General features: G+C 47.1%; 1 protein-coding gene across 18 annotated transcripts in view; it reads right to left on the bottom strand.

Moving 5' to 3' along the window:
* slc8a1b (solute carrier family 8 member 1b) overlaps positions 1 to 19,814 on the bottom strand; it is an 82,644-nt gene extending 62,830 nt beyond the window's left edge. For 12 of the 18 annotated variants that reach the window (XM_084708993.1, XM_084708995.1, XM_084708998.1 and 9 more), the window contains exons 1-3: positions 19,335 to 19,814; positions 18,640 to 19,233; positions 17,551 to 18,317 (exon numbers count right to left, since the gene is read on the bottom strand). In XM_084708993.1, the coding sequence (XP_084565119.1) occupies positions 17,551 to 18,317; positions 18,640 to 19,233; positions 19,335 to 19,814 (1,841 nt within the window). The remainder of the gene's footprint in view (positions 1 to 17,550; positions 18,318 to 18,639; positions 19,234 to 19,334) is intronic. The other 6 variants (XM_084709009.1, XM_084709011.1, XM_084709010.1 and 3 more) reach the window with 1 other exon arrangement.
* Positions 19,815 to 27,921: the final 8,107 nt, after the last annotated feature.

Genomic DNA, 27,921 nt, shown 5'->3' with positions numbered 1-27,921 from the left:
CCAGTAGAAAGTCACAGTGTCTGCATCAACTTAATGGAACACAACCATGACTCCTAACTCGTGAAACAAAGGCTGACCTCACAACCCTGTTCTCTCAGTGTCCAAAACGTACCGGTTCAACGATAAAACTAAGATTTGAGTTGAGAAGTCAAACTCTACTATTATGCCTCTGTCAGCAATGTCACTGTGAAACGAGTCTGGCTGATGAATATTCATCCTGATTAGAGAAGGAGCGCTGTGAGGTGAAGATGAGAAGATGGGGGATGAAGGGGTTTAAAAAAGAAAGAAGAGAAATAGCAGACTAATCACTGTACTACTGCAGGAGGATTATCTGTCTCTCTCACACACTCTCTAGCAGACCTCTCTGCAGACCTTTCTGCCCCTTCCACAGGGAGAACATTCAGCAGAGTTGATGCACCAGAACCCTCCGAGAGAGAGAGAGAGAGAGAGAGAGAGAGAGAGAGAGATGGTGTCATCTTGCCAGGTCAAGTCTGTTAATATAGCGCTGCTTTGAACAGGAGGATTTCAAAGAACTTCCCAGAGAGAGGGAAGATGGACAGAAAGACTGCGGAGGGAGGATAAGACGAATGAGTCAGGGTGGAGATTTAGAGAATCACAGAGGACGACTCTGGAAGATGCTGACTACTCAAACCACACTTTCCTAGAAACAAAACTCAAGTTAATTAAATGAGATCACAGTGGCCCTATTTTGAATTTCTAAAAGGAGGTGACAGAAACAATTAACTGTTAAAAGGCTAAACGGAAGTAAATCCAAATGTATTAGTTGTACCAGAAGGTACTTCTATATTTGTCTCATGTCCTCCTTCTTCTCTCCCTCCATCTCTGTTGCTGCCCCTCCCTCACTCCATCCCTATCTCAGCCTGTGCTGTGCTCACTGCTTGTATCAGAACCAGATGGCAGTTAAGAGTGTGTGTTGATTTGGCTGGCAGTTCCTGAGTCTGCTGTGATAGGCTATTGCTCTGTGGTCTTCCTCCCAACCACACCCTCCAACTGGAATATTCTGCAGCAGTTCCTTTCCTATCTCTCTCCCCCCCCCCCCTCTCTCTCTCTCTCTGCATGTGATGTCTGTCCATCTGGGTGGAATGAACTCTGAACTGGCTTCCTTCTTAGCTACCTGATTTAGCTAGAGTTCTGCATACCGTCCCGCTATCAACCACACCTTGACTTCTGCTCCCACCGGACGCAGGCTATGATGCAGAAGAACGGAGGAGAGGAGAGGAGAGAGAGGAAAGGAAAGAGATGAGAAGAGAAGAGAGAGATGGAATAGGGAGGGAGAGAAGGTAGTTGAAGGTTTTTTCTGCACTAAAACTCTACACACACAGACAAACACACACGCATGCACAGTGATACACCCCTGGGGATGTTTCAGCACTGCAGCATAACACCAGCCCAGCCAATCACGAGTCACATAAGCACAACCAATCAGCAAGCCTTTCAAAACTTGACTACAAGCTCAACAGAAGCTGGGTTGAGCCCAGCTAATACACAGGGATCTCGTCACACACATTTAACCTGAAACCACAACCTTTAAGATGCATCACAGGCTAGCTGGTTCTTGAACTGTGTCTAAAGCCATCCATAACTATACCCGTTTTATGCTTCTGTAGCTGTTTAAAGTTACAGTTAAATCTGTGACTGTGTCTGTAGTCTTGTCTGGAGCTGTGCAGTTTCTGTGTCTGTTGCTGTCTAGTTGTGCTTAAGGAGCCTATTTGAGCAACATCTCATTCTCCAGTCTTTTCACAGATACAGTTTTACATGCACACATGTGCGCACACACACACACTAATCCCTATCAAATACTGTTTACAGGTCAACCATAAAATCCCCCGGTTCCTTAATGGTGCTTAGAGGTTTGTGTACCTGCCTGATGGAAGTGTCTTTCTCTTTGTCTCACTGCACATCACCCTCCAGAGGAGTTGTGGGTCCAGATAAGCCACCGACAGACAGACAGCCTGCTTAGGAGCTGCACAGCAGCACAGTAATAAGTGTAGACAAGAGTGTGTGTGTGTGTGTGTGTGTGTGTGACTGCTTCTGACAGCCTCTAAGCAACTACTCACCCCAGAGCAACCTGCACAGCAAGATAGCATGTCATGCTAGAGGGAGCTGGGGTGCAGAGATGGGGGAGGGCGGGGGAGAGAGGGTTGGGGGAGATGGGAAAAAGAGAGAGAGAGAGAGAGAGAGAGAGAGAGAGAGAGAGAGAGAGAGAGAGAGAGAGAGAGAGAGAACAAAAAGAGAGAGAGAGAGAAAAAGAGAGAGAGAGAGAAAAAGAGAGACAGGTAGATAGAGAGATACAGGGGTCTTATGGGATCAGTGGCGGGTTTAGAGACTTTTTCTTCAGGAGAGGAAAAGGATTAAACTATACAGCAAGTCCCCCAAGCTCCTCTCCCATCCCCATCTCACCTCTTTTCCATCTTGCCAACCAGAATTGTAAAACATTCTGTCATATAAGAAAGTCACAGCATTACTATGAATCCTTTAGGATGTACGCCATGCCCCGTCCAGCCAAACCAAGCTCCGCCCACTCAGACATCTCAGGAGGAGGGAAAAGGCTGGCTGTTCACAGGCTCCGCCCATACATTTCCGTCAGCCTGAAGATGAGATCCCATCTCCGCACAGGACCTTGAAAACCAACCACACCCTTAACCCCTCTCCAGCACGACCAAGACATGAGGCTTTATAACTGTAATGGTATGCGTGTGTGCGTGTGTGAAAGAGAGTGTGCCAGTCTGGTGATAAACACTGCAGGAAGTAGAGACAGCAGGGTTTCAAAAACACTCAACACTCAAGGCATTAGCATATTAGAGGTCAAAATAAACAGTGGAGCAGGGATAAAGAGGGTGGGCGAACAAAATGAGACCTAACAGAGAAGCGTGCATGTGTGTGCGTGCTTGTGCGCGTATGTTTGTGTGTGCGGGCATACAGAGCGTAGGAGTGAAATAGGCCTCAGATTTGGTCCAAACACAATAGTGTGGTTAACACTCAGTACACTCTGTATCTCTGTCATCTATAACAAGTTTTGCCTCCACTATTACAACGCAGAATCTCTCTGTCTCTCTCTCTGTCTCTCTCTCTGTCTCTCTCTCTGTCTCTCTCTGTCTCTCTCTCTGTCTCTCTCTCTGTCTCTCTCTCTGTCTCTCTCTCTGTCTCTCTCTGTGTCTCTCTCTAGCTGTCTCTCTCTCGCTGTCTCTCTCTCGCTGTCTCTCTCTCGCTGTCTCTCTCTCGCTGTCTCTCTTTCGCTGTCTCTCTTTCGCTGTCTCTCTCTCGCTGTCTCTCTCTCGCTGTCTCTCTCTCTCTCTCTCACACACACAAACACAGACAGACACACCCACAGAGTGACAGACGGGGTAAGAACTGTCAGGTGTGTGTGTGTGTGTGTGTCATGCTAGGAGCCTGGTGCCATGCTGCTATAAATACAGTCTTAAACCAGGACAGCGGAACTGGGGAACGGAAGCAGGACAGGCTCCGCCAGGAGCAGGAATGTTGCCCCCGTTAACGGCAGGAGCATCGGGAGGCATCCCGCCTGGCGCTCATCAGCCTGCGCAGGTCACTACCAGCCAGGTAGAGACGTGTGTGTTAGACGTGTGTGTATGTGTGTGTGTGTGAGGCGTGTGTCACCATTAATAACAAAAACAGAGCTCAAGACTTCCTAACGAGATGCTGAGTCCGGGTCTCAGAGCTGCTGTCTAACTCTGGTGTTCCAAGTATGAGGTTCTCCTCACACACTTTGTGAGAGTGTGTGTGTGTGTATGGGTGACTTAAGAAAGGCGTGTTGCCAGGGGCAGCTAGGCAACAGTCGTCAGCAGGCTTCAGGTGGCCAGGCCAGGAGAGCCAGGGGACTAAGGACTGGAGGAGCCCAGGGGAGAGCAGCGGTTAATGGGCCAGAGAAGAAAAAAGGAGGGCCTGTCTGGCTGGTTCTTATCTCTGGAGGGATGGGGGGATGGATGGACTCTATCCCCCCGCTGTCATTAGCAGGCCCGGAGGAAACCGAGGAGGAACACGCCTTTTCCCAGTAAATTAACCACATGACACATTTGTGTGTGTGCATGTGTGGGCAAGAGAGAACAGGGTAATATGAAAGTTTGTCTATGAGGGAGGGAGAGAGACAAAGATAGAGAGGGAGACAGATGGTTGTTGGTTAAGAACATCTATTTAATTGACCACTCTTCATCGCTGCTTGATCACTCAAGAAGCTACTAACCATCGAGAGCGCTACAATCATCAATAACACTACAGACAGCATTAACACAGACACCATTAACGCTACAGTCATCACTAACACTACAGACACCATTAACACTACAGTCATCACTAACACTACAGACACCATCGTAAGACACAAGGCCATCCTGCCTGAGAGAGAGAGAGAGAGAGAGAGAGAGAGAGAGAGAGAGAGAGAGAGAGAGAGAGAGAGAGAGAGAGAGAGAGAGAGAGAGAGAGAGAGAGAGAGAGAGAGAGAGAGAGAGAGAGAGAGAGAGAGAGAGAGAGAGAGAGAGAGAGAGAGAGAAAGAGAGAGAGAAAGAGAGAGAGAGCAGGGTTAATTCAGTGGTGCTCTGCAGCATCCAAGACTACAATCCATTGCAACAGAGCCTGTACAGCATTGAGATAAAGGGACGGTATGTGTGTGAGTGTGTGTGTGTGTGTGTGTGTGCGGGTGTGTGTGTGTGTGTTTGAGAGAGATAGCTGAGAATGACCAAGGCAGTGGTAAACTGCAATAGAGAGGGAGGATCAAAGAGAGAGAGAAGGTAGGGGAGGTGGGGGGCAGAAAGAGAGGTACAATGAAAGATAAGAGACAGAGAGAGAGAGAGAGAGAGAGAGAGAGAGAGAGAGAGAGAGAGAGAGAGAGAGAGCGACAGAGAGAGAGCGACAGCGAGAGAGAGAGAGCGACAGAGAGAGAGCGAGAGAGAGAGAGAGAGAGAGAGAGAGACAGAGAGAGAGAGAGAAAGACACAGAGAGAGAGAGAGAGAGAGAGAGAGAGAGAGAGAGAGAGAGAGCGACAGCGAGAGAGAGAGAGAGAGCGACAGAGAGAGAGCGACAGCGAGAGAGAGAGAGAGCGAGAGAGAGACAGAGAGAGACAGAGAGAGACACAGAGAGAGAGAGACAGAGAGAGAGACACACAGAGAGAGAGAGAGAGAGAGAGAGAGAGAGAGAGAGAGAGAGAGAGAGAGAGAGAGAGAGAGAGAGAGAGAGAGAGAGACAGACAGACAGACAGACAGACAGACAGACAGAGAGTAATGGGATATTGAGGGCCAGGCCACTGCAGTCTCAGATTACTGATGGAGGAGCACTAGAGGGAAACGCCTGATCAATAAGAGGGGAACGATCCTCATACACCATATTTCTTACACACACACACACACACACTTGACTTTCTATCCTTCTACAGACAAAAACACATACTGTACATACACACACACACACACACATTTTCTACAAGAAAACACACATCCTATACAGTACACACACACACACACACACACACATACACACTCTCCTTTATACACTGACACACACTACACTAAACACTACACTCACCCTGACCTCCTTGACTCCTGTTCCGTTTTTAATCTATGGGAATGGAAACATTCCATTGGGAGTTTCTCACAGCTGAATTCCACGGACAGTTTTAGAATGCAGCGGCAGCAGCTTGCTGTGTTTGTTCTCTCCCTTCAGTCAATCTACAATTCACTGATCCACTACTGGAGGAGAGAACTGCCTGTCATATTTGACCTAGTCTGTCAATAACGGCCGGCACACACACAGACCACATTTGCACACTCGCACATAATAGTGTAGTTGGCTCAAGCGGCCATTTTCTATGTGGGATCTTCTCCAGTATATTCATTCCTTTCCTTAATTCCCCTCTGCCGACTCTTCAAATATGTATGGTAACAAGCAGTGGAAAACAGTGTGCGTGCTTAAGTTGTATTAAGACACTGGCTAAGGCTTATGGCACTCTTAGATAACAGTCCTGCACAGGCACACACAGGCACAAGCTCCTTTGATCTTATTATTTTCCAGAAATGGAGTGCAGACAACATACATATATATATATATATTTATTTTTTTATTTTTTTATTTTATTTTATTTATACACACGTTTCATAGATGATAAGGAATTGTGTAAGGATTTGTGAGTACTATCCTTTTTGTGTGTAATTGTGAGTGTGTGTCAGTACGTATTTTTGTGTGAGCATGTATTTTATGACCATCTTTTATCACTAAGGTTATTGTATAAATGAGTTATGCTGGCTTCTTTCTCTATAAAAGCCATCCATCTAGAGAAGCCGGCGATGGCAGGGCGAGGGAGAGAAGGAGAGAGAGAGAGAGAGAGAGAGAGAGAGACAGCTAGGGGTGACAGGACCAAAGAACCCTGACAAGACTTCTGCCAGCAAATTTCAGAGTGAAATTGTGTTGTAGACTGTGAAAAGTGTAGACTATTCATTTCTAAGTCAGACTAAAGGAAAAAGAATAGCTTTCAAATGTACTGAAGCACTGGTAGGATACATAAATAAAAACACAGATTATTATTACACTATGTGAGCTCTATGCAGCAGCTATATGTATATTTATACAGGAAATGTATCAGATGTTGGCTAGCAGCTAGCAGTGGGCTAACAGCAGCTCCATGAAGTGGATTTCCCTCAGGATGGGACCTAGCGAGAACAGGAAAATTAGGTCTACAGGGAGCCCACTACACTCAGGTTCACCCAGCTGACAGCTGGTCCTAGATCAGCTCACTCAACAATATGTCAACACTCCACCCGCCATCAAATCTGCTCTCAGAACAGCTCAAACACTAATAATTAAAAGGCATTTGGATCCGGTATTGATCCTTCCAGACAGAGTTAGTAAGCTAAATGTTCGGGCAGCTTTTAATAAGGCACACACACAACCTGCCACACACACACGCGCACATGCACACACACACACGCACACACACACACACACTGATGTCATTTTCAGTTTCCAAATTAGAAGAGGCCAAGTTCAACACAGCAAATTGTGAGGAATGATTTCAAAACTATATAATCATAGCTCTGATTACACCCTGTGTCCACAGAGTCTGCCCTGCTCGAGCTCCATCCATCCCTCTCCTTCAGTGAAGCAATGGAAAACTGTGATTTTCCTTCCTCGCTCCCTCCCCTTTCCTTGCCCTCTTCCTTTCTCCCTCCTTTTTTTGTTCTTGTATTCTCTCCATCTCTCTTTTTCTCCCTCCACTGCTTATATAATCAGACAACACCAACTCCCTTCTCCCCCCCCTTTTTAATCCTCTGCTTTCACCTCCCCTTCGCTCCCCTCTCTTCTTCTCCAAATTTGACAGAAGCACAGACGAGGGGGGGTAACAACACGCAAACACAATGCATGATGGGATAGCCCCAGCCCAGTCGGGAGGAAGAGCGACAGAGGCAGCAGTCACGCACACTCCTCCCCCTTCAATCGCTCTCCTCCTCTGCCCCACTCTGTTCTTTCGTCCATCCCTCCCTCCCTCCCCTCCTCCCCTCCTCCCCTCCTCCCCTCCTCCCCTCCTCCCCTCCTCCCCTCCTCCCCTCCTCCACTCCTCCACTCCTTCGCTCCTTCCCCTAGACCTCTGTGGAGAACGCTGCTCTTTTTCTCTCCATCCCCACACTCTCTCTCCTTTTGTTTTGGGCTTCATCCAGGACAATGCTAAATACCAATTTGGTTTTCAAAAGGTCCAAAGATGCAACACATTCTTAAATGAGCACATTGGCAGGATAATCATGTTGTTATTAGCAGGAGCAATCTTATGGGTTATGACACTTTAAGCTGGAAAATGGATTTTAGCCATGGTAGTATTGAGGTTAACGCGACTAGACAGCTTACGCTAGCATTAATGCTGGCTGCAGTCGACCGGCTAGCCATCATCTTGTTCATTCCATTCTAAACTAAAAGCTATTATACAGCACCGCCCCACTGCACCTTTAAAAACTAGTCCACTGATCGTAACAGTCTGACTGATCAGCCATTAAAGCCATGCTAACATTCAGCTAAACTAAACAACCACAGGACATTAAAGCCCAGGGTTCCTACTCAACAAACAGCTGTAGGTTACCTCTTGGTAACCGACAGTTACCGAGAAGACATGACTATGGTGTGAGACAGAGCCCCCCCAACCCCCCCCCTCCCCAACCAGTGGACCTTCCTCCCTGTGACCACAACCAAGGCCTGCTAATCCAGTCCAGTACTAACCACACGGCGGCCATGTTGTCTGGCCTCTCCTGTGTCAGTGCTGCAGAGAGTGAAGCTGGCCACACGGGCGCCCCCGGCTCGGGCTAGTGCAGCCTAACCGCTGCGAAGGGAGACAACCAGCTATCTTTGAACACTGCAGTGGCATTAACATTTTATAGCAGCCAAGTCTCGTTGGCTCCGCTCTCACATTAGCTCCGACTGCACCACACACAGGCTACGAAACACAACCGACAATCCTATATAAAGGTTTCTTAATAGCATAGCTATGTAGCTACAGATAATCGGGTGTTACTAGAGGTTGTGTGTAGGAGTGCTGGTGGATTTCAATTCCTTGTGTGAACAGATGACTATGGACAGTGTCCACTCACGTCTGTTTCAGGATCAGCTGACAGCTCAGTGCATGTTGGGTACAAGAAGGTGGGCCATCAATACAGGGGACAGTTAAAGGACGTAGGTCTGTCACCAGCTGTTTGGTAAATTTGTTAAAACAAAATTGGGGGGGGACAGTGTACACGCATCCATCTACAACGATGTGGGTGACAAAGTATGTGTGTGTGAAAACTGTCTGTCTGAGGGCTAAGGAGCCAGACAAGAGGCCGTTTTTTACAGTTTAGGTGTGTGTGTGTGTGTGGTGTTTTAGTTCTGTTAGGATCAGGTGTCTCCGTGTCTCCAAACAGATCAGTCTTAATGGCTTTGCTCAGGCACCCATGCCAGGCTGTCTACTGTGGAGGCCTGCTGCACTCTGACACACATGCACAGACTCACCAAACTGTGTGTGTGTGTGTGACTAAATGTGTGTGCGTAAGAGAACAGGAATGAGTTATCAAATTTAGCCTGCAGGAGTTTCTCCCAAACTTCTATCCCTAAGAGGCCCATGCTATACCTCAGCTGTTTCCGAGTTAACATGCATACAGCAGACAGGAGTGTCCTTAGAATACCATTGAGCTGAGAGACTTTGGGCAAACACTCCATCATACACCTCCTCACAATGGGTGCTGGGATTAGAGGGAGGATTTGAATGAGTGAGAGCTGTGTTAACACTGTCATCCCTGGATCAGAGAGAGAGAGAGAGAGAGAGAGAGAGAGAGAGAGAGAGAGAGAGAGAGAGAGAGAGAGAGAGAGAGAGAGAGAGAGAGAGAGAGAGAGAGAGAGAAGACATGTGAGACAGGATACTGGGGGGGTCTGCAGAAGGCCTTGTCATTTATTGATTCCGCTCCTTGTCACTTAACTCACTGTCATTAAAATGTTGCTCTGGTGAATACAAAAGGCACAGCCAAAAGCTAGAATAATGAACAGGAATTACATTCAGGCTGGGCTACCATCTCTCACATCAACTCACTCATCTCACTGGAGCAGCAAAAGAAATGAAACATTGGGTGAGGCATCAAAAAGAGACGCACACACATCGTGTCTATGAGGGATCTGAGGTGTGGGTCATGACAGCAGGGGTCTGAGTTAATAAGCAAGGCCTGCCTTATTCCTAGATTTAGCAACAGGTGTTCAAAGGCCTCCAGATCTACGCTGGAGCTTGTCTTCTGTCTGTAAGTGTGTGTGTGTGTGTGTGTGTGTATTTCTCCATGACATGTTTGGGGACCTTTACAAAAGATGACTGTCGGTAAGCCCACTCCCTTTAAAGCCAGCCATTTATTAACACTGAGAAAAACCTTGATAAACCCCCCATATTTCACTGGTGGCCTCAGAGTACCCCTCTCCCTGATTGACTGCTCTTGCATCCAACCACAGCCCACCCGGGACGTCCACGTCAGCGCGGTGACAAGCGGGATGGGAGGCCAGGGGTCAGGGGACACGGTGCTCCTCCAAGAATCTACTTTCTGCCACAAATGATAGATGTGTACTCACTTGTTCATTTGTTTCATTTTCTGGCTTCGTCTCGCATGTCTCGCATGTCTCTCTCTATCTCTGTCTCTCTCTATCTCAGGGAGTCAGATGGCTGAGCGGTTAGGGAACCGGGCTAGTAATCTGAAGGTTGCTAGATCGATTCCCGGCTGTGCCAAATGACGTTGTGTCCTTGGGCAAGGCACTTCACCCTACTTGCCTCGGGGGGAATGTCCCTGTACTTACTGTAAGTCGCTCTGGATAAGAGCGTCTGCTAAATGACTAAATGTAAATCTCTGCCACACTCTCTCTCGCTCTATCTCTGCCACGCTCTCTCTTTCTCTCTTTCTCTCTCTCTCTCTCTCTCTCTCTCTCTCTCTCTCTCTCTCTCTCTCTCTCTCTCTCTCTCTCTCTCTCTCTCTCTCTCTCTCTCTCTCTCTCTCTCTCTCTCTCTCTCTCTCTCTCTCTCTCTCTCTCTCTCTCTCTCTCTCTCTCTCTCTCTCTCTCTCTCTCTCTCTCTCTCTCTCTCTCTCCATTCCCATATTTACTGGGAGAGAGTGAGTCATCTGCAGGTGAGCGATTAGCTTGGGGTTGTCATTCTAAGCAGCAGCTTTGCGGGCTGAGCCGAGGGGAGGTGAACGTCTGCAGCTGAACGGAACCTTTGAGGGAGTTCAACAATGAGCCTAATGACTTTAACAAGCCCCTGTGCTTCCCGGGGAGGGAGCAGGACAGAGATAAACGGGGTTTCTGGGAGGAGTTTGAAACCCCATGTCCTCTACATGCTGAGCCAACCTACGGTACTGTACCAAGCGTTTTGGCCAAGCAAGTCCCAGGTGGTGCCGTCTTATTATGCTAGTGAACACGGTCCCACATCCCCTCTGCAGAAGCGGACTAGAGGAACGTCCTCTCCAGAAACTGCCACATTATTCAGGTCCCCTCCCGGTTCAGAGGAGTCCCAGGTGGATAGCTCCTCCATGTTCCAGGCACCATCCTTTTCAGCCTGGTGACACCAAACAACAGGTCACACATCGTGTATGCTTCATTTAGCAGCCACAAGCAACGGTAACAGGGGCAGCCGTGTTTGCACACCTGGCCTCATACCAGGCGTGTGGTGGGTGAGTGACGCTACCTGACACACGGGAGCCAAAACTCTGGCTGTGTTTATGTTTATGTTTACCACATGTAGCGCAGAGGAAAGAATGGGTTTGGAAATGGGGAGGAGAGGGAGGTGTGTGTGTGTGTGTTTGTGGGAATATGGAACCTTAGAGCCTGGCACGTAGAACAGTGGGGTGGAGATTAGAGAGTAAAGAGATGGGAGCTCTGGAGGTATCAGAAGGACTGAGAAGATATCAGGAAGGGATCTGAGCTAAGCACCCCCCGACAGCTGGATCTGAACGCAGATCCTCCCGCCCGGCCCTCGTCGGAGGTCAGCCTTCAGCTACGGCACCTCCGCAAACGCAAGAGGGACAGGGGGAGCTGAGCGAAGGAGGAGGAAAGTTGAATGGACAAGACAGGGCGAGCGAGTGAGTGATGTTGGGAGATAAAAAAGGAGAGATGGACAGGCCAAGATTGGAGAGAGCAGGAGTCGGAGTTTGCCTTCGGCATCCGTGAGCTTCAACTATCCACCTGGCCCGCGTCGGCGTCTGACAGCTCTCTGCTCGGTACATGTGGATATTCTCAAAGCCTTTTTTGGACTGTCCCCCATTCCAAATGGACCAGAACTATTCTAGATATGCCGTGGAAGTAAACAAAGTGGCCCTAACGGTAACCGTCTGGATGGGAGAGTGACTGAAGCCATGTTCTGTGTCTGGAGCTGTTCTATCCAGCATCCACATCTGTCTGCTATTACACACAGAACAGGCATTTTGGGCCGCAGCATATCAGTGTCTCTGTGTCTTGTTTTCCTTCTATGCCTCCCTCTCTCTCTCTCTTTCCTTTGCTCTCACTGTCTCTCTGTCTGAAAAGATTCAGAACACAGTCACATATAGGCCCAGCAAAGCGTGAAATGGTCTCAGCTTTACTACAGACACAACACTTGACCGCAGACTGCCGACAGTGGTTGCTGTGGTTACCCTCATTGTCGGGGTAATAGAACAATAGGCTGAGCTACATCAGTTGCAGGTGTCTTTGATGTACAAGTTGAAGGCAGACATGCACACTCATACCATTTGTACAGAACACATGGTTAGATTACCACAAAGAGCTCTCAACCTGAAAGCATAGCCCCCCCCCCCTACACACACACACAGGCAAACACAGGAAACACACACACACAGGCAAACACAGGAAACACACACACAGCGGCAAACATTGGCACCCGCCCCACCCATCCACTCACAATGACTAATGTGGATAAATTGCCTTCTGTAACAGAGTCACCCCAACACAGTACTGCCTTCCCAGGAATTAATATCAAAATAAGCACATTAGTCAGCTCATAACCATTAATAAAACCTACTTAGCTGTCCAGGGAGGGGAATACAGTGACATTCTTATTACAAATGCTCTGGTTACACCCCCTCCACACCCCACCCACCTCTTTAAGAAACCTCTCCCCTCAGCTAATACACCAGGCAAAATGAACAACAGTTTGGGGAATGAGAGTCTATGGCCCTCGAGGACAAATTTAGAGGACGGAATAAATGGGTTTGAAACTGGAATGCTCACAGCGTAGGTTGCTTCGAGAACACGCTCAACCTATGCTACTGCACCCCCTTCACTTCCACAAGCATCGCTAACAATGCTAACAACCGTCAACGTTCTCAAGACGGGGGTAGAGATGGATCAGCAGTGGTCTGGATGTTTGGAGGGGAAAGCAAGCTGGACTTTGATCATGCTGAAAGGTCCCTTGAAAGGATATTCATCTCACTGCACTACATTGACTGTGTAGGTAAGGTCATGGAGAGGAGCCAGGTGATCCTGCAGATAGCGCCGTGGCTGTTTGAGAGGTTGCTCTGTGGACGGATCAATGTCTTGACAACTTTGTATGTTGGCACCGTCTTCACTCTGTCGTGACGATTGTTGCTACGGATGTAAGACAAGGAGAGTGACAGGAGAAAGACGGGTATAAAAGCCCATTTGTGCCATCACTGAGCAAGTGCTCATGCAAGCCAGAGACTGGAGAGGAGAGCAGAAGGGAGCCCCTGACGATCCCTCCACTGTAATCCTGTCAGAAAGTTGGAGCAGGAAGAGGAAATCCAGGAAGGCTTAAAAGTTATTTCACAATAAAAGTTATGGCAGGGATCAGTGTTACATGACAAGTGGATTGAGATTTGAGAGCCAGTATTTAAAAGACTTTCACAATGTGTGTGTGTGTGTGTGTGTGTAAGATGGTTACATGACAACTGGGTAAGATTTAGAAATAAGCACTTAAATACTTTGTGAGAAAGAGGGGATAGAGGTTTGTAAGTGCTCACAGATTGCTTTAAGTGTGTACATGTGCGATCGCATGACTGCGAGATGACAGCTGGATTGAGGTTTGTGTATATAATTGTGCGTGAGTGTGTGTGCACTCCTGTGTGTAACCATTGCCTATATAAGTTCCAGTGTGACAGTGAGCAAGGTCAGCAGTCCAAGACAGAGCACTGTTGAACAGTGTGTGTGTGTGTGTGTGTGTGTGTGTGTGTGTGTGTGTGTGTGTGTCCGTATCTGGTTAGAATTCTCTTGGAGAGTTTCTGGAACTAGGCAGTTCAGTTCGAACCAACCCAAACAGCACTTTGTTAACACCATTAATCCTATACATACAAAGAGCTGCCAAAGATTTATGCCAACTGCTTTGTTTCAACCATCAACCTTGCCTTCGGTTTCCCCAGCGAGTCAATCTGTCACTCTTTCTATTTCCCGCTCTCTTTCCACATCTATCAATCTTCCCTGTCTCCCCTTCTCTCCACCACTCTTTTACTGTGCAATTTTTTTCTCTTCCCCTCTTTTTTTCTCTTCCCCTCTCCCCTCCGCAGTGCCACAACCTCTCTCTCTTTATCTCTCTCGCTCTATGTGCTCCACCTGTACTTGCCCTCCTCCATCACATCTGTTGCCTAGCGATGGCTTTTTGTTCAGGCAGCTGGTTTGGACTAATTTGTCAAGCCCTGACCCTCTTCCTTTGCGTATCTCCCCACCTCCCCTCCACCTCTCTCTCTCTGCTTCCCTTTCTCTCCCCATAGCCTCAAAGACCGGTGGTTGAGCTGCTAGGTTGTAGATGTAGCCAGTATAGTTGTTTTTCTTCAAAATGGTGGCTGGAGGCTGAGGGCACTACAGACTGGTTCTAGAACCTTCCCCTGCTGTTTCAAAGGTGATTAACTCAAATGTCCGCAATGCCTCACCAATGAGGTGAGAAGGTCACCGTCCAGCAGTGTTAGTCCTATACTACAGCCAACGGTTTACAGGGCCAGTGATTGTTGGGTGTGTGTTCTCAGGTTACTAAACACTCCAATATCAGAGCCTGTCCCACCTGTCACTTCCTTTACTGCCCAAAGGGAGTGTTGCGTGTGTTTGTGTACCGTGTGTGTGTGTACCATGTGTGTGTGTACCATGTGTTTGTGTACCGTGTGTGTGTGTGTGTGTGTATCATGTTATGTTAGGAGGAGCTCTAGGGAGACGTGTGCCTCAACCTCCTGACCTGCTGTGGAGGTGGTCTGGAGTACAGAACAGCTGTCACATGACTGCCCTTCACCCTAATCCACATACAGCATATGTGGGGTTGTCGGTAATGGGTTTCTATGTGTGTGTGTGTCTATGTGTGTGTGTGTCTATGTGTGTGTGTGTGTGTGTGTGTGTGAGTGAAGGGGGGTGCAAGCATAGGTAATGTGTGTCTATGTTCTGCGTACGTGTGTAAGTGAAGGGGGGAGGGGTGTAAGCAGATACTCTTGAGAGGGCAGTGGTGATGAAGTACATAATAGGTAAGGTGAGGCCTGTGCTGTAATGATATCTCAGTGGGACGGTCAGAGTTCGAGGGACTGGCGGGGCTGTGTGGGTGTTTCCCCGGCTAATTCCTTCTTAGATCCGTGACCCGAGTTCGCCGCAGTCTGAGATGTAGGTCAGCCGGTCTTCGGGTTATCACATCAACATATTTCAGATCAACATACTCTCACACTCTCTATTACTGTGAGCCAGAATCAAGGAAATCTAGACTGTAATGACCTGTCTATTATGCTGCAGATGCAGTGTGCCCAGTGAATGAGGTCAAGCAAGTGAAATGCAGCCTGCAATTCTTCATCTTCTCTCCCGTCAGATTTTGGGGAGATGATCTAACCTGACCAAACTGTTTGCAAAGATTCAGAACAAACAATCCTAGCATTGAGTGTTGTACAAAAGGTTCTGGCAAATGAAATGTATAACAGTGATATTTTTAATGAATGTGGATTGCTGCTGGTTAATCTAATTGAGTTTTTTAGTAAGGAACAGTCCATTCTTTTCAGAATGTAACAGCTACCCTTCTCCGCTAGCAAAAAACCCTCAGGGGATTTTCAGAAATGCTAGCATCGTCCGTGATTATAGATATGTTGAACAGGTAGAGTACGTTCTAAAACTGAAAGTAGAGGAGGGTGCATTCTCTTTGACTTTCTCGAAAACACCTCAACTACTGTCCTGTCCAGAAGAGGAAAGGGAAGTAGAGGAGAAAGGAGAAAACTGTCCTCTGTTTTTCTGTGACAGTGCAGAGAAGGAGCAGCAGAATGAGGGTACAGGGAGCCTAGGGCACTCTTTTCTACATTTAGATCATCTACTTTGTGATTCATTTTCCAGAGTTAAAATCCCCCCCCCCCCCCATCTCTCCTATCCCCTGTCTGTCCCTTTCAAGGCTTGTTGGAGGGTGTTTAACTGTGTTTCTAGTTTAAGCTTGTCCTCCTCTGAAGAAAGTACACCCTTCCTCAATCAGACACTTGGTGCTGCTCCCATTATTTCTTAATCCAACACCATACACAAGAGGCTTACATTTAGTCATTTAGCAGACGCTCTTATCCAGAACATACACCAGAGGCCACAGTTTGATGAAGTACTTGAAGAACTGGTCAAACCAGAAACATATCTACCATTCAGATCAACATAGACTTAGGGCACTCACCTTCTGAAATCAATTTCCATTATGTTAGTTAAATAAACAATTCTAAAATGTGGTGTGTAGCATGCAATCACAGGTTTTCCCGTCAATCCAAGGAGTTCAGTTTTTCTAACATTGTCTGTTCTTGAGGCTTCACACTATACAGCTAGTTTCTCTAATAGCACAGTGAGGATAAGAAAAAAAGAGAGGATGAAAGAGACAGTAGGAAAGGGAGAGAGACATACTGGACATAGCGATCAAGAGAGAGAGAGAGAGAGCAAGAGAGAGCAAGAGAGAGAGAGGAGACAGTAAGAGAGCAAGAGAGGTTGTGGCACTGCGGAGCCCCTCTTCCCCGGTGACAGTCCATCATTTCATTTGGACAAGTGTTATTAAAATCCACTTAGCAGCGCCGTGAAAGCTATGCTATGGAAACTATGCTATGCGCCTCGAAAAGCTCAACCTAAACATCTGCTTTGAATCTGTTTAAAAACAGAGCCTTTTCATTCATCTACAAGAAAGAGAGGGAGAACGGGAGGGATGGGGAGGGATGATGGAGAGGAGAGAGAAGCTGTTCTTATTAGGAAAGACATCACCAATACAGCCAGAAATGTACAGTATGAAACTGCTACACCCTTGATCCACAATCATACAGTAAATATGATTGTAGAATATCACTACTTTTCATCATGGAGGATTAGATACCCCCCCTCCCCGCACACACACACAAACACACACACACACACACAAGAAAAGAAAATACCATGCTCCTGATCACTCCAGGAGTCATTCCCAGCCAAGTCTCAATCCACTATCAACGGTAACACACACACACACGCACATTCACAATGTCACAATCCACACGTAAGAAATATAGATGGGTTAGAAAATGAATGAGTGAATGAGAGCATGAATGAGAGAGTGATGGTTTGAACAAATGAAAGATGCAGCAGAGCAGAGAGGGGAAACAAAGAGTCCCCCCACACTCACTGGTGGTATCCCACACTCATGGCAGACCAGCAGTCCACTGCACCGCCCCCACAACGTCACACACACACACACACGCGCGCGCGCGCACTCACACAACAGCCTCATGATCATCATGGACAACAAGATAACAAGTTATGCATTCACAACAAAAAAGCAACTCAGCTGGGATAAACATGCAGACCGTGATGGTATCAGCGGGCCGTTGGGAGCTGACTTCACACGGCATGATGAAAGCTTTGCATCTTTAGAATAGAGATTACATCATATGCTCCTTCTAAGAGGGATGTATATGTATGGTATACATGTTTTAGGGGAACATATATTTTACACATGCCCCCTTCCCTTCCCCATAAATAGAGACTAGGACATATCAATGCAGTGTAGAGTCAGACCCAGAGTGCCCTTTATTGAGGCTAAATAAAAAAGCTGTTATCTAGCATGTGAGGACGATGAGAGGAACTTACAAGATCTCGTCGTTTTGGAACTCCAGGACGCCGTGGCTGTCTTCAAAGTCCTCCCCTCCGCCGTGCGCGGTGCCCTCGACGGTCTTGTAGGGCAGCGTGACCACGCCCCTGGCCCCAGACGTGCGCAGCACCTTCACCTCCATGGTGCCCACACTCTCGCTAACGTGCACCACCGGCTCCTCAAACGTGAAGATGCCCGCGTGGTCGTCGTCGAAGATGGTGACGGTCGCCGTGGACGGCAGGCCCAGGCAAGCCACCGCCTCCACGTGATTGGCTGACTCGGGGCTCTCCTCCTCCGCCCCGCCCTCCCCGGAGCCGGACAGGACCTTGACGTTGCTCAGGTGGATCAAGAAGTTCTCGTCCTCCTCGAATATGTCGTCGTCGATGATGCCCACGCGGATCTCCTTCAGCGTGTCGCCGGGCTTGAACACCACCGTGCCCTCGGTGAACTCATAGTCCGAGCCGGCGTTGGCCGTGCCGTCCTCCGTGCGGAACTCCACCGTCACGGTCTTGGTGAGGTCGCCGCCGCGACGCAGGACGTTGACGGCCACCGTGCCGCAGTTTTCCAGGCACTGGTAGGAACCGGGGTCGAAGTAGATCTTGGAGATGGGGTCGTTGTCGGCGGCGTCGGAGCGGACCTCGTGCATGCTGACGGCCTTCCGGGCCTGGTCGGCCGCGTGCTTCTTCAGGATGTTGCCTGCCCCTGTCATCAGCCTTGTCGCCTGGCAACGATAGAAAGCGCGGCTCTTCTGCTGCTGACTCAGAACCTGGATGGAGGTTTAGATGATTCATATGGATTTAATTATCATTCAGTGCACCATAATACCCTTAATTCACTTCCAAAACACAATCAACGTGTTCACATCATCAAAAGAATGGGGTCCTAGGGGAGTCAGATGGCTGAGCGGTTAGGGAATTGGACTAGTAATCTGAAGATTGCCAGATCGATTCCCGGCCGTGCCAAATGACGTTGTGTGCCTTGGGCAAGGCACTTCACCCTACTTGCCTCGGGGGGGAATGTCCCTGTACTTACTGTAAGTCGCTCTGGATAAGAGCGCCTGCTAAATGACTACATGTAAATGTCCTAACCTGGTAGTTGGCCAGCTCAATGAGCTGCTCCACCTCCTTGTCAGGGTGCTTCTGCTTCAGCTCCTTCAGGATCTTGGCCATGTCCCTCCTGGTCTCTTCCTCGTCCAGGTCCTTCTCGTCCAGGTCCAGTCCCAACGGACCGTCCAGGAAGTCCACGGCGTGCGAGTTCAGCATCTTCCCGTCCATCTCGATGTCCACCTTGGAGGGCAGCGGGCGGTCGCCCTCCGTCTCGATGATCATCCCCCTCTGCTTGCCCGTGCGGTAGCGCTTGTAGACGTACTTGTAGAAGAGCAGGCGCCGGTCGGCCACCCAGGCGAACAGCACGCAGATGGGGAAGAAGAAGAGGGTGAGAAGCCCCTCCCACACCTGGACCACTCCGGGAGAGATGACAGCCAGGATCATGTAGAGCCAGATGTAGGCGAAGATGCTCCAGGTGGCCGTGACGAAGAAGACGCGCAGGTGCTTCACCTTGCGATGCTCGCCATCGGGCACCACGTAGACGCAGATGCCGATGATGACGAACATGTTGAAGGCGGCGCTGCCCACGATGGTGCTGGGGCCCAGTGAGCCCGCGTTAAACCCATGGCCGCACACCTGGGGGGGGTTTAGAGACCATGTTAGAAGTGCATGTGCGTATTTGTGTAGGTCTGTATACACAGGAAGGCGTGTGCATGCGCGCGTGTGTGTGTGTGTACCTCTATGACAGACAGCAGGATCTCCGGGGCGGAGGAACCCAGGGCCATGAGAGTAAGGTTGGACACGGTCTCGTTCCAGATGCGCACCGTGGTGGTGGTGGTCTCGCCGTTGGGCTTCTTGATGGTGATCTCCTTCTCTTGAGACGTGATGACCTCGATGGATGCCATGAAGCGGTCGGCGATGATGGACACGCCCAGGAACATGTAGGCCAGAGCCACAAAGTAGACAGTGGCCCGGGCCACCTTGTCCCCAAAGGACGGATTCTGGGGCTCCCATATGGGCAGGACGACCCCCTTGGAGCAAGGCTCCGGCTCGCTGCAGGTTTTGTTAGCCTTGGGTACCGCGGAGACGGACTGGTCGATGCTGGGCTCGGAGGGGGCGCCCCCTGTCACATGGTGCACTTTGAGGAAGAGGATTGCCACGACGACCAGCATCTGGAGGCCGAGGGAACGGACGGGGGAGATCTTGAAACGGTCCATGACTATTCAGGGATGTCTTGCCCTCCTAAAGCCACAAAAGAGAGAAGGTGTAGAGGAATAAATAGGTGATTTATTTTTTATTTTTTATGAAACAAATATACATTGCTATTCCTGCCATTAAGACAATGTGTTTTCATACAAATCAATTCCATGTGCTTGGTTAGCATTCCCCCTGAAGGATAGAGTGGCACATGTGAGATAACAGTGATCTAGGCCTCCTGGCCTGGAGAGGAAAGAAGGCAGAAGGGTTTTAATTGATTTTCCGTAGAAGTGATTACATAGGCCTTATTTAATGTGCTTGGGTGCGAACATTATGCAAAAATGTCAGGGGCTTGTCATAGTTTATGATTCCAATTCACATACTGGATCAGTGGCAGACTTCTATAATGAACCATTATATGCGACCACATAATTCTCTTTACAGAGCAGGCAATAAAATATTTAACATTTCTGACTAGCAGTCTTCTAAAACAAGGGGGGTGTGATCGTCTTGAGTGTGCATAGCCTTCCAAATGCGCGGAGACGCCGCGTGTAAGAGAAGAGTCTAGCAGAGCGGGAGTGATGCGACACTTCTCATGGGGTTGGTCTACTCGGAACGATCCAGTCAAATGGGAACCAGGCGCACGCAAACACCTCAAGACTCACCGTAACTTAATTTGCCTGAACACCTTTCAGTACATTACTAGTGGCCTATTGACTAAAAATAATAGATCATATATTGCCACGCAACTGTAATAATTGTTTTTGTAATCATGCACATTGTGATACATTCATACACAGCATGTGCAGAATTTAGAAGGCTTAATTTAATTAGGCTATTACCATCTGAAATCGTGTGAATACGCGTTATTTCCTGAAAAGCCTTATTGAGCGTATTTTGACCAGTTCTTAGCCTACTTTTGTATCAAAAACAGGCAATAGTGTAAATGTAATGTAAAGTATTGGATTAAAATAGACTTAATACAGAAATAAATTTGATAGCCCTCATCGATAAACCACGAAACATGCCGTTCCAAATATGAATACATCTACAGATTAACTGCAAATTACGCACTGTGGATGATTATCTGTATCGCGTAAAATGATCAACTCTCCTGATTTGCATTAATAGTATTCCATTCATTCCATGCGACTGTTCTTTTCCCACAACTTTCAAGCATACGTTTAAGCAATATCAAACACGAGGGATGAGCTTCGGCATGAGTCTATAATTCAAGCAAGTACGGTGAGCCGGTCAAACAAATTGACTTCGAAATGTAAAAAGCCTAAAATCTTGGTTTTGAAAGAAATAGGCTAAACGATTTTAATTTAATTTACATCAGGCCACCGACTTGTATCGGCCAAAATCAGATGAATAGTAGGCTAAACCATGCGGCAGCATTGTGGCCAATGCATCTTCGAAACAGTCCGCAGCTTCACCGACCTTTCGTTAAGTCTCTGGACCACCACCGTTGAAAACTTGCTTTCGACAGTGCTTTGATGGAAAGAGATACATCAAATAATGTATTCGATAGAATCCTACCTTTTAAGAGAAGAGGTGTAGTCCACGGACGAATGGAGTCGGTGGTAGTAGTAATGTAGTCTAGTCGAAGCCTAAACCAAGACGTGAAAATGGTAATAGAAACAGCCGTAAAGAGCCGTTTGTGGTATCACGGCTCACATTGGTTGTCTTATATACGAGATCAAGGAGCGATAGCCTACTCCGGTAAAGACAATTAAAGTTAAAATTCCCATGCACTCAGATTTCCACTACGACCTGCATGTATGATCGGATAACTGATGCTTTATCAGCAAATCTGCATTTCGTAGGACAGAAAGGTGCGCTGAGAGTTCTTCCTCATTCTTCCCCTATCTTTCTCACTCTTCTCTCTCTCTCTCTTACTCTCTCTCTCTCTCTCCCTTCTGCAAAAAGCTGGACACAGAGCTCCGAAGGCAGACCGCGTCCCGAGTTTAGAAGACCTAGGCTGCTGCGGCGAAGGCGGACAAATCCTTTTTTTTCGCACTCCCCCTTAGCTCTCTCCCGCTCGGATAGCCTGTTCACTGTTCCACAACGACTTCAGAAAGAGCGGAGGGAAACCAAACGAAACCTCACGCACCGCGGCCCACTGCCAAGCTGTCTATCAACACCAAGACCCTCCCATTAGGCTGCACTAGTGCACATAATGGGGCAATTAGTAACATTAATGTTACCAGTGACAATTGTCACTGTAACTGCGAAATACCATTTCATTGTCCGAAATTGTAACAGTGCTTTTAATTCTGCGTTGACTAATATGTGGTGATGCTTTTCAACGAGAGCACGAGCGTCAATATGCACGCTATTATTCTGGACATCCTTCATAATCTCTTGAAATGTGACGGAGTTGCTCATGACACCAATACTGTCGGATTAAATCTCATTCATAATTTAGAGGAGAGATGGTTGTGAATGGGAACTGGAATTCTACCGCCCAAGGTAGGCTACTTAAAAGCACGGCATACAGCCTACCTGTCCGCAAAATGGATGGGTTTCTGGTTGTCCATATAGAGGTTATTCAAGGTCTTTTAGCCCAATTAATGAATTAATCAGGATCGCTTCCTCTGAAGTTTTCAATCATTTTATTCTAATGTTGGTGTAATGTTTGCCTACTGTTTGGATTTAAAGTAATTTACATAATGGTGCTCTTTGGGAGGTGGCAATATAATAAATGAAAATGACCTTATGCTAAAAAGGGTAATTCATCACACTATGCCGAGAAAACACACAAACACACATTATTACAGTTGGCTTCACACTAAAGATATTCCGAATGATGAACGTTAAACAATGCTGAATCCACACAACACTATGCCTAGAAAGGTATACCACTTAGCCTAGGTATTTGCAGACACGTGCACGCACGTACGCAGACACTAGAAAGCTGACTATGAGAAAACTGACTGGAGACCCACAAAGAATAAAACATGAGCATCACATCCATTTATATCCCAGCCTATTTCAGCCACAGGCAGATTGGGCTGATCACCAGTGTGAACTCCTCTGGTACTCACTGTGACTCCTACGCCTCACTTAGTGTTTGTCTTCAACCTGTTTGACAAGCCACTCAGACAGTGGGGGAAATGCTTCATACATACATGGTAGTGGGCAGTTTGACATGTGATGTGCGACATACCGGGCGGTGAGTAATCAGGCTGGAGGAGCATGGCTGACTCATCTCAACCCTTTGCTATGATTTGATATGATCATGTGAAGGAAAACCCTGGTTTTAATTCAACCAAAGTACTAAAAAATGTTCTGATTTTGTACATTCACAAACTAATTTACTACTTTTCATATATGTAAGTATGTCTGTTTATACTATAATAATGTTTTCGCTTGGGGCACCGTCACATTCTGCGCTCTTCTTGAGCGAATAGCTCAACTTCAGCTCAGTGGGTTAACACAGTCTAGTAGCAGGCCACGGAACACCAAGCATGAACACACACAGCTACTGAGGCTGATGTCAAGTGTACTGCCTGCGGTTCTCTTGAGGAAGTAACTCGCACACAGGAGAGGATCAGTATCAGACAGGAAACCTTCCTGAATGAAAGATCTCCACCAAGACAGATGATGTGAAAGACAGAGAAGCCCTTTGTGGAGCCACACAGAAGTTTTAGTTTTAGCCTCTGACCTCTAGTGTCCCTCTATTGACCCTAGAGCCATGATCCAAGGCTGGACACTGTGCGTGTCCAACCTCCCACAAACAACTGACTTACCCTTTCACTGTCTCTCGCCATCACTGTTTCTGTGTGTTACTTTTTCTAACACACACACACACACACACACACACACACACTGTAGGGCTATGCTGATGGCGCGGCTCGCCCTGAGAGACGGGAAAGAGAGCATTGTGGACGTGTCTCATCCCTCATAATAGACTAGAGTAGGAGAGTGACTTGTCTCTCTTAACAGCAAAGACCTCTGACGACGCCAGTGATAATGTCCCCTGACTGCCAGTCCTCAGCCAGCTCAGCCTAGCTACAGCACACTGCTGATTGTGTGTGTGTGTGTGTGTGTGTGTCTGTACGAGTGTGTGTGTGTTAAGGTTAAGCAATTGTAAAATGGCTGGGTCAGAGTTAAAACTGTGTTTGGAGAGCCATAATAAAGGCCAGTGTCACCGGTGTCAGCTCTGTGCGTGTAACTCAGCAGAACATATCATAACAGCTTTAGTCAAAAGGAGGGGAGAGAGAGGTGGTATGCGTTGGGCTCGGCAGCAATGTGGGTCGCTGCTGTTGCGTCGAACTGGGCTTTAAAATGTGTTTGGCACTGTATTGAGGCCACCTGAGTGTCCTTGTACCAGACCTGAATTCCAGCTAGCTAAACTGTTTTCACCATTAGGTCATGTGGATTGAGACCAGTTGCTCACCATTGCAGCCATATCATCTCACCTGAGCTATAGTGCCATTATCAAGGCCAGGTTTTAAAATAGGAGGCCTATTTTGGGGGGTTACCTGTGCCAGAAAATAGCCTGGGGCATCAATAAGGCAGTTTATAAATAACAGAGACACAGACCAGCTGCATTCTGGTGTCGCTCAGGTGCTGCCTGTCCTATTTAATACAACCTCCATTTGCAATGAACACTCAGAAAATATAGTTTCATTCAATTTCCTCTTTTCTCCTCCTCCTCCTTCCCCTCTACGATCCCTTCACTTCCTGAATGTCTCCTCCTCCACATCTTGATCTCTTTCCCTCCTCCGTCTGTTTTTCCCTTCCCCTCCTCCACCACAAAGCACTGTTCATTACCACAAGTGCAAACAGCGGTGACATTTACACAGGTCTCTAATCTCCGCAGACGTGTCTGTGGTATTTTTCCAGGCCAACATTGTCTGGTGGTGAAAGGAACACAGGAGGCCATGAGTTCTTCATCTGGTATGTTCTCACTGTCATAACCAAAGGGAAAAGGGGTTCGCCAGCAGGGTTGTGAGCTAAAGAGGGTGAGAGGATATTTTTCCTCGGTGACAGAGAGAGGCGTGCAGGCTCTCGGTGATTGACGGCAGACGCTTTTGCCTGCAGGCAAGGGTGACATCACCGCATGGCCCGATGATCTGCATCCGTCCTTGACTGACTCGCATGGACTGCCACATTACAAAGCCTATGATATCATGCTGAAGCAGCACTCCCCACTAACAGACACTCAAGTATTCCCCCAGCCAGAATGTTAATCCTACCTCCTACCTCTTCATTTGACATTCAAACACAGGAATCATCAGACACTACTGTATATGTTATATTATGTTTAAGATTATGTATTAACATTGGTGATAATTCATGCTACAAGTTAAATCCAATGGGATTGTGCACAACCCCCCCCCCCCCCCCCTCTTGACATTAGCTTGAGTCACATGCCTCCTCCTATTGAACCTCTAAATGCCAAAACACCTGGGTGATGGGGGCGGACTGCACATGCTCAATAACATAATCTACATTATGAGTTAGACTAAGGTGAGGCCAGTCAGCGTTGGGTAATGGGCTTGAACTAGGATGATGCGTTAAGAGGAATTTAATTATGGCGCCAGTGGAACTCTGTTTAACTCGTATAACGAGGAAGCTAATTGAAGAGCAGCCTATAGAATGAGGATGGGTATCACTGACAGCTCTTTTCTCTCCATCTCAGAGTTAGTCAGCCATGCTCAGAGAGCTGTTCAGCTATCAAAGCGAGAAAGAGCGCGAGAGAAAACATCAGCTGTGAAAAATTCCAGTCACGTTTGTAGATGTTGCTTTGGCTAAGGTTCACATGTGAGTAGGCGCATTTTTACACACTTCAATTTTCTCCTTATAGCGGATTTGCTCCGCTGCAAGCACCTGGTGCATGTCAGGTTGGATGATAAGGTACAGGTGAAGGTGTGTGTCTGTATACTGCAGATTGATTGGGTTCCGTTCAGAGACAGACTCCTTCTACTGTGTGAATGGATGCAGCGGGACTATGGAGCGTCAGTTTAAAGCTGTCACGCCCCGCCCCCCTCCCCACCAACAACCTCCATCCCATCTGATCTAGCTGTATCTGCATCCCTTGGCCATGCTTGGCAAAAGCTCTTATGTTGAGATATAGGCGGGTGCATAAGGGCTGCTCCGAGAGTCTGCTGACACAGGCAAAATGGCCCCTGACAAGGGCATAAATACCACATTGTGAGTCCAAGGCTGTGCTAGGTTTTAATGAGAGAAGTCGTAAGAGCCCAAAGGCCTCGCTAGCGGAGGGTTGTCAATCATAATACGGTTGTTTGTCGGCCTAACGCAGGGATGAATGATGGGCAGGGGAACTAAAGCTCAAAGCTGCAATCGGTTGAGTAAGAAGGTGTGAGGTGGATAAGTGTGTGTGTAAGTTCAAATTCAGTCTTTGCAAAGTATAAGGTAGTGAAAGACAAAACTGAAAGAGTCATTCTTGTTTTTGGTACAGTATGATTCTCAATAAGTGTAGTTTACTACAGTAATCATACTATATAATAAAAGCATTTGGGAGTCTACCAGGGGAAAGACAAAGATCAAGGCTACCTGGTCATTAAATATGGCGCCAATACATCTCTCCTCACCACCCTGGTGTTTTGTGCTGTATGACCCTTCCTCATATTAAAAACTCTCTGAGAAAATATTCTCATTTTAGGTTCCAAGTCTGCACAGAGAATGCCCTGAAGTGTGTTTCAGTTGAATGAAAAACAATATCAAGCTTTAGAGAGAGTGCATTTACTTCAGTTTAAGAGTGGCACATTTCAGCGGTGTTGTTTTTTTACACTGCGCGTTCTCTCCATATGATCTTATTAGATGACAAAAACGGTAGAGGGAATTTTTTAAAACTTTTTACAGCACCATGTTCTTTGTATTTCACTAGACTCAACAACAAACAGGATTATCTCTGATAGAAGACATGGATCATCAGGGCATGACAGTACATCTGTCTGCTTGACAGTTAACATGCATCAGATGGTTTGTTAACATTAATAATGCATGTCATTTTCTCACTGCAGAATTCTTTGTTATTATAATGTTCTTTCTCGGGTCAAATAATTGATTAATGTTGGGCTTTTAACAAGGGTTTGACTATTGATATTCTTTTCTGAATATACAGCAAGAGTTGAGAAGCCTAACGTCTGTGTCAGTAAACATGATCAATATCTGAAGCAGTCTTGTCATTGTAAAAAAAAAAAACACAACAAGAAAAAACACTTGGTCTCACAGGAACACTTCACTATAGTGGGTCATCAAATCAAACCTATCACCATATACGTGTCCATACTGGATCAATAGTGGTTAGTCACTAATTTCTCTCACAACCATCCATATTGTTGCCAACATTGTGTGGTCAAGAACTCTTCTCTCTATCCTCACGTTGGACCTCCCCTCAAAACATCAATACTCTGGGACTAATCGGAAAGGCTAAGTAAAAACGACTGGGATCGAGTTGGAAACCAAGCAGTCATCCTGGATTTATTGCACAGTGAAGCAGGTCAACAGGTCAGCCGTTTAGCTCTCATTGACCTGCGCAGGCTGAACAAGGCAGTGTCAGTGTGACCACCAATACATTTGAATATCTGTCTTTTATTGCACACAGTGCCAATACAGTCCACCTTAATTTTTTCACCTGCAAAGCCATCCTTAAACCTGAAAAAATTCATAAAAACAGTTACGCTGAGGACATTTTTTTTTATTAAAACCAATTAGATTATTCAGTCGACACCACTATGGTTTATATCTCACCTGCTTGACTTATTGACAGTAGCCTGGAAGCACAACTTCCGCCTCACACTGAATCAGTCAGTGGAAGAGGAGAGTAGACGTAGGCCTACAAGTTCTTTAATTAGTGCAGTTAGAGGCATGTTGACAGTGCAGTAGTCAGGCATCAGATTAAACTATGGCTTTCCATCTGCCAGCCACTCAGAAAGAGAGACACCCCTTTATTAGCAAAAAAGATTCACCAACTGTCCAAACTTCCTGAAACTCACTGAAAAACTAATAACAAAAACAACGTACTGCAAGGAAATGAAGATTTAGACTGCCATTTTTGTCTTGTTTATTTAGCAGTATGACTATTCAGTGATAGTGAAAATATGTTTGGTCATTGGTTTCAAACTATATTCTCTCTCATATACATTTGTT

This window comes from Hypomesus nipponensis, chromosome 11, assembly GCF_054491055.1.
Source record: "Hypomesus nipponensis isolate SF chromosome 11, ASM5449105v1, whole genome shotgun sequence".
Taxonomy (NCBI): domain Eukaryota; kingdom Metazoa; phylum Chordata; class Actinopteri; order Osmeriformes; family Osmeridae; genus Hypomesus; species Hypomesus nipponensis.
This window is presented reverse-complemented; position numbering and strand designations above follow the sequence as displayed.